At 64.9% G+C, this 6,196-nt stretch overlaps 1 protein-coding gene across 3 annotated transcripts in view; it reads left to right on the top strand.

Moving 5' to 3' along the window:
- The window catches only part of ZC3H18 (zinc finger CCCH-type containing 18), a 59,772-nt gene extending 56,120 nt beyond the window's left edge, over positions 1-3,652 (top strand). For 2 of the 3 annotated variants that reach the window (XM_049622745.1, XM_049622746.1), the window contains exons 16-19: positions 135-331; positions 893-989; positions 1,935-2,031; positions 2,588-3,652. In XM_049622745.1, coding sequence (XP_049478702.1) covers positions 135-331; positions 893-989; positions 1,935-2,031; positions 2,588-2,801 — 605 coding nt within the window. In that variant the 3' untranslated portion in view covers positions 2,802-3,652. The remainder of the gene's footprint in view (positions 1-134; positions 332-892; positions 990-1,934; positions 2,032-2,587) is intronic. The other variant, XM_049622747.1, reaches the window with a different exon arrangement.
- Positions 3,653-6,196: the final 2,544 nt, after the last annotated feature.

Below are 6,196 nucleotides of genomic sequence, written 5' to 3' on the forward strand. Positions count from 1 at the left end.
CACAGGGACCCCCCCCCCCCCCCAGCTCTGACACGCGCGCGTGTTGCCTGGCCGAGAGCACATCCCTCCTCCGTGGCCCACGGGAGACCGCCGTGCCAGGATGGCGACCGTGACTTCGCGTTTGTCGTTGGCAGGAAAGTCTAAGAAGGAAGACGGGGTTAAAGAGGACAAGCGGAAAAGGGACTCCTCAGCACAGCTGCCCAAATCCTCGAAGCCTTCTGCAGGCGGGAAACCCCCGCAGCCCGCGGCCCCCCAGCAGGCGCCCCCCGGGCAGCCCCAGCAGGGCTCATTCGTCGCCCACAAGGAGATCAAGCTGACGCTGCTGAACAAGGTGAGGCCGTGGGCGCTGCTGGTGGTGCTTCCGGGAGCCCCGCTCTGTGGGGCCGTGCTGTTCGCCGGGGCCGCTTGACGCCTAGGATTAGACCACCGAGGGCCTGGAGTGGTGGCTGCACGTAGCTAGCTCGTCGTCCTGCCCCGGCCAACTGCCTCACGGGGACGGGGGGATGCGTGTGGGGAGGAAGCCCGGCGGCACGTCCTGGGAGATCCGAGCGTCCCAGGGCCAGGGGTGCTCCCCCTGGCCCTTCCCCGAACACCCGGGCCCTGCCGCCTCCCACAGTGCAGCCCGGGGGCAGGGAGCAAAGTGGACTCGGGCTGTGTGAGCTGACGTCCCCAAGGCTGCATGGGACTAGAAGGGCGAGAGGCCTTCCCGGGCAGGTGGCCCCCAGGAAACACAGTGTCTGCGCAGGCACCTTCGCTGCAGAGGGTGAAGGCCCGAACCCCTGGGCCTTGCCTCTCTCGGGGTCCTGTCGGCACCCTGCGTCCGCCCGCGCTGCTTCCGCGTGGTGGCCACCAGGTCAGGCCGGGGTCCTCACCGTGCCCTTCTCTGTCTCAGGCGGCTGACAAAGGGAGCCGGAAGCGGTATGAACCCTCGGACAAAGACAGGCAAAGTCCTCCTCCGGCCAAGCGTGCTAACTTGTCCCCAGACCGAGGTGAGCCCCAAGCCCTGCAGGGCCCAGTGAGGCCGAGGGGCCTTGAAAGATACCCCCAGGAACCGATCGTGTGGGTACACCTGTCAGTGTTTGAGGTAGTAGAGGTTAAAGCTAAGAAGGAGATTTCAGCGTGCGTTTATGTTAAAATGAAACCGTAGGTTATTGTGTTTTAACATAAATATCACTTTTTATGAAAAAAATAACTAAATTGCCATAAACAGAAGTTAGCAGGTTTATCATTGTTTTCTTTTTCGAAAACGTCTTCACTGTCTGGATGAGAGGCGGGGGCTTGGTTCTCCTCTCTTGCGGTGGCGCGGGACACACGGACTCTGGGAAGCCTGGTCCACGAGCGAGCGCAGGGGGCAGGCGGGCCTCGGGGCTGCCGTAGATACAGTCTGACCCAGCCGCCCGCCCTCAGGCGATCTCTGGAGACCGGTGCAGACTGGAGCTCTGCCAGGGCGTCTCCTCCCTGCTAACCTGGGCAGGGGGGCCGGCGGGATCCCCGGGGCGCCAGGGGCAGGAGGGGGGTGCCCACCGCACGTGCGCGCCCGGACCGAGAACCGACTGGCGTGAGAGCCTGTGTGCTCGGCCCGGCACCGAACCCCCCGCCCGGCGCCCTCTTGCGGGCCCTCCGTTCTCATTGGACAGCAGTGTGACGGACGCCTCCGACTTGGTGGTGTCACTTGTGTTTTCCCCCTGTCCTGCTCTGGCGCTGGCTCTGGAAGCACAGAGCCCACGTGGGTTCCCGGGGTCTCACCTCTGACATCACCCGTGCTGCCCCGTCCCCTTCCTCTGCCCCTTGCCTCTTCCCGTGAGCTGCCACGGCTCTGGAATGGGGCCGCCGGCGTGCGGGAAGCCCACCCGACCCCGTCCGCGTGGGCCACCCCGCGCTGCTGGCTCACGCGTAATCGAGACTGCGGTCTCACCTCATCCCGTGTCTTCCAGGTTCTCGGGACCGCAAGTCAGGTGGGAGACTCGGCTCCCCGAAGCCAGAGCGGCAGAGAGGCCAGAATTCTAAGGCACCCGTGGCCCCCCCTGACAGGTGAGTGCTCCTGCCCGGGTGGAGGCCAGCAGAGCCCGCCCCACGGCAGGTCCTAGAACGAGGGGGCCCGGGGCACCAGGCTTTCTGGCGCCCCAGCTCCTCCCGCCTTCCCCATCGGCCCTGCGAGCAGGAGCAGAGATTGGCTTCCGCCAGGAAACTGGCCGCCTAGCCCCTTCCCGCACCCCACTACACGCTCAGGCCGGAGGTCCGGATGGGTGCACCCTCGGTTATCCGCACAGCCCCCACCCACCCCGGCCCTCGGGGCTCCTCCCGAGTCAGTGTGGGCTTCTCCCCGTCACGAGGAGGCAGCAGTGGGACAGATCAGCAGGTTCCAGGCGAGCCCCGGACGCCGTGTCCCCTCCACCCCACGACCCGGGGCCCCTCCCACCGCGGCCAGGCTGGAGCGAGCACTGCCGGCCGGAAGCCGACCTGTCTCCACAGCCGCCAGTGCCCAGCGGGCCCCATCCACCTTGGGAGGCCCACGGCGTGGGGGGCTGGGGGGACGGCGCTCCGACCCTCTGACGGCCTCTCCCCTCAACCCGCCCACCCCCTGCAGGAAGCGCCAGCTGTCACCCCAGTCCAAGAGCTCCAGTAAGGTCACGAGCGTGCCCGGCAAAGCCTCAGACGCCGGCACTGCCGCCGCTGTCTCCACCGGCACCAAATCAGGGAAGGCCAGCACGCTGTCGCGGCGCGAGGAGCTCCTGAAGCAGCTCAAAGCCGTGGAGGACGCCATCGCTCGCAAGCGGGCCAAGATCCCCGGGAAGGTGTAGGGGCCCCGCGGGCTCGGCCCCCCGCCCCCCGCCAGAGTTAGAGACTCTCGTGTTTTTATAAATAGGGTAAGCACAGCCTTCTCGGATTTTGAAGTTAACGTCTAATTTTGGCTGTGATTCTTTTTAAAAATTAAAAAAGAAAAAAAAAGTTTCTCAGCTGGAAAAGAAGCCACACACACGTAACGAAGATGATGCCGAATCCCGGTCTCCTCCCCAGCAGACCAGACCGAACCAGCCCCAGCCCAGAGCAGAAGTCCCGAGAGACAGGCAGGCAGGCCGGCCGGCGGGGGGCAGGAACAAGGACGCGGCATCAGTTTTATGTAAATTATAAGTCCCAGGCGCCCAGTTCCGCCTGCCCGGGTCTTCCCTGCCCTCTGCCAGCCAGCCTGCCCTGGGCCGGTCCTCTGCCCGCGCTCCTTCCTGCCCCGGGGTCCCGGGAGCACCTGCTCCTTACCGGCCTCCTCCCCACCCCGCCGCCCCCAGGGTCAGAAAATAGATATATATTCTTGACTGAAGTCCGATTGGGAAATATTTCCTGTCTTTTATTTTAAGCATCAGATTGTTTTAGTTGATTTAAAAAGGAAAAAAAAATATAGAAAAGACCAAAAAAAAAAAAAAAAAAAAAAAAAGACCGAGGGTGTTGTTGGGCGTCTGTCTAATGTGGAGGGTCTTTTTTTGAGGGGTCTCCTAAAATAAAGTATTTTGATAAGCAGCCGTCTCGCCCCGGTGGTGATTACGTGGACCCGGGCCTCCACTGTCGCCCGCCCCACGGCGCCCACTGGGCCCACCTGGCAGGTTAGCGGCCTCCAGCTGCTGGAGGCTGGGGACACGGGGGCCCCCCCCCTGGGTGGGGCACCTCGTGTCCTCGTGGGGGACCCGGCCCCGGCAGGGCTTCGTGGACACTCCAGCCAGCCGGTGGCCGCCTTTCCCCAAGGTGGATCCCGGGGCGGAGAGGCCAGGAGGGACAGTTGTCAGGCTAGGCCGGCCCTGCCCGGAAGCTGTTGTGCAGTCGGCGGAGTGACCGCGCCCCCGGGGTGCGCTGAGCTGAGCAGGAGACGTCCCGCCGCAGAGCACAGGCGGACCGTGAGGTCTGAGCGAGGCTGTGCTCACGCTCTCCCCTGGAGAGCCCCATCGGGGCCAGGGCCACGGAGCGGGGACGCCTTCTGGTGTGGATTAAACTCGCAGAGGAGTGCCGTGGCCTCGGGGCGCCCCCACGTCGCGGTGCCCTCCTGCCCCCGGGCTGCTTTGAAACAAGGTCTCAGGTGCTGCACACCCCCTGGAGCCCGTGCTGCCGTCCCCATCCTGGTGCTGGGGGGCGCTTCACGGTGCCCGGTCGGGAGCTGGGTCCAGCACCAGTGCGCTCGGGTGCTCGGCCCCAGGGCTGGCTGGCTGTTAGAGTGAGGGGCCCGGTGGGGGGTGTACTGCCAGACGGGCCACACCACCAAGCGTCCTGAGCAGGTCGCGCTCCGGTTTACGTCCACATCCTGCGGGAATTAGGATTCCTCTCCCGACACGGTGGCCTCGATTACGTGTCGCAGCAACTTTCCAAAGCTTATCTGGTTTGCCATCGGGTCAAAGCCAGGTTCGAAGAGAACTCCCGTCCTCTGAGTAGGTGGCCTTCCGGGACACAAAGCCAGAACCCGGACAGCTTGGGGGCCAGCCTGTCCCGATGTGCGCTGTGCCCCTGGGCCGCCGGGCCCCGCAACCGGCCGGCAGTGATAGCCACTGTAAAGCCGGGAGCCCCCAGGGGAGCCGACCACCCAGCCGTGTGCGCTCCCCTCCTTGCCCTACCACCCTGACCCGGCTCGAGCCAGAGCCCCGGGTCCGCTCCACCCCAGCCTGGTCGAAACGGACAGTTTGGAACTTGCCGTCTGGGCTCATGGCTCCTCTTGGCTAGACTTAGCAGGTGCCTGTCCGGGGACGGGTAAGAGCCGCACCCCAAGCCAACTCTCCCCCGCCCAGTCTGGTGGAAAGAACGTTCTGGGCCGGGCGTCTGGGAAAAGGAAGTCCTCTGTTACGTAATGGGTCCTCGGGCATCCTTGCCTCCGGGGAACACGATGGCTGAGATCCTGGCTCGTGTGGTTAACGTGTAAAACGGGGGATAATTAAGGGTCGTCCCTCCACTTCCGTGTCTGTCCCCTAGGCCGCCCCCCGTGTCCAGGTACAGTCTTCACAGCTAGGGGGGCCCCGCCACGTGACACGTGCTGACCTATCCCCTCCGACGCCTGCTTGCCTTTCCTCCCACCCGAGGGCCTTTGCACATGCTGCTTCGCGTTCTTGGAACCCTGACCTCACTCACCGCTCACGCTTCCTCTGGCAGCTCAGACCAGGCCTGCCGCGTCCCCTCAGCCACCCCCGCAGCACCCCGGTGGGCCCTCCCACCTTCCTCCCCCAGCCAGCCTGCCCCTGCACCAAGCCCCCCTGCCCTCTCTCCTCCTCTCTCTCAAATGGATTAAAGCAAGACGGAAGGGTTTTGTTTTCTAATTTGTATTTTCGTCATTGAAACGTGAAATACAATCTCCAACGTCGTGAGGGAAAACGGGCTAACGTGGCAGCTCATTCTGGTGAAAATGAAGTTTCCGTGGGTTTCCCACTGGTCGTTCCCGGCAGCCCCCCTGCAGTCATTACGTCTCAGCTGGACATGCCCTCCTGCACTCTCCTCTGTACCCAGTTCCCCCGGGCCTCCACCTCCTCCTGCTCCCGCCCCTCCCCTGCTCTCCCCCCCCCCCCCCCCCCCCCCCCCCCCCCGTGACTGTTGCCACCAGCCCACAGGCAGCCTCACTCAGCAGGAGGGGCTCAGCCTGTGGTGCTCAGGGGTTTCAGGGCTGAAGGAGGCCTGGGTTCCAAGGGGCATGGTTTGAGGGCGGGGCCTTCTGGGACACTGCCTCCGGGATGCCCTCCGACTTCCTCTGGTGGTGCCTTTCCAGTCTTGCCCAACCCAGGACTTCTGTGCTTGCCTCAGCCACCCGCAGGAATGAGGTGCCACCTGGGCCCCCGCCCTGCATCCTTGCAGCCTTGATGTCAGGCTGGCCAGGACCCCCGGCCCCCCCCCCCGGGCCCTCCCCCTGCCCCTGGTCCCCTTGAGCAGCGTCTACCCCCGGAACTGGCTGTCGGGACCATGGGGAACAGCGCTGGGCGGCCCTGGTGTCACAAAGCGGGGGGAGCGTACAGCCTGGCCCCCGGTTCCTCCACTGGACGCGGTGCCCACCCAGCAGGCTGTTCGGAAAAGACACAGAAGATGCTGACACGCATCTCGTGGGGGGCTGGTGTGGGCAGGGGGCAAGGCTGGGGCCTCGCGGGTGTGGACCCCCCCTCCGGCAGCCAGGGCATATTCTTCAGTTCATAAAGGAGACCCGCGCGCGCGTGTGGCCAGACCCCCCCCCCCCGCCCCAGGG

The sequence above is a fragment of the Panthera uncia genome (assembly GCF_023721935.1).
Source record: "Panthera uncia isolate 11264 chromosome E2 unlocalized genomic scaffold, Puncia_PCG_1.0 HiC_scaffold_20, whole genome shotgun sequence".
Classification (NCBI taxonomy): Eukaryota; Metazoa; Chordata; class Mammalia; order Carnivora; family Felidae; genus Panthera; species Panthera uncia.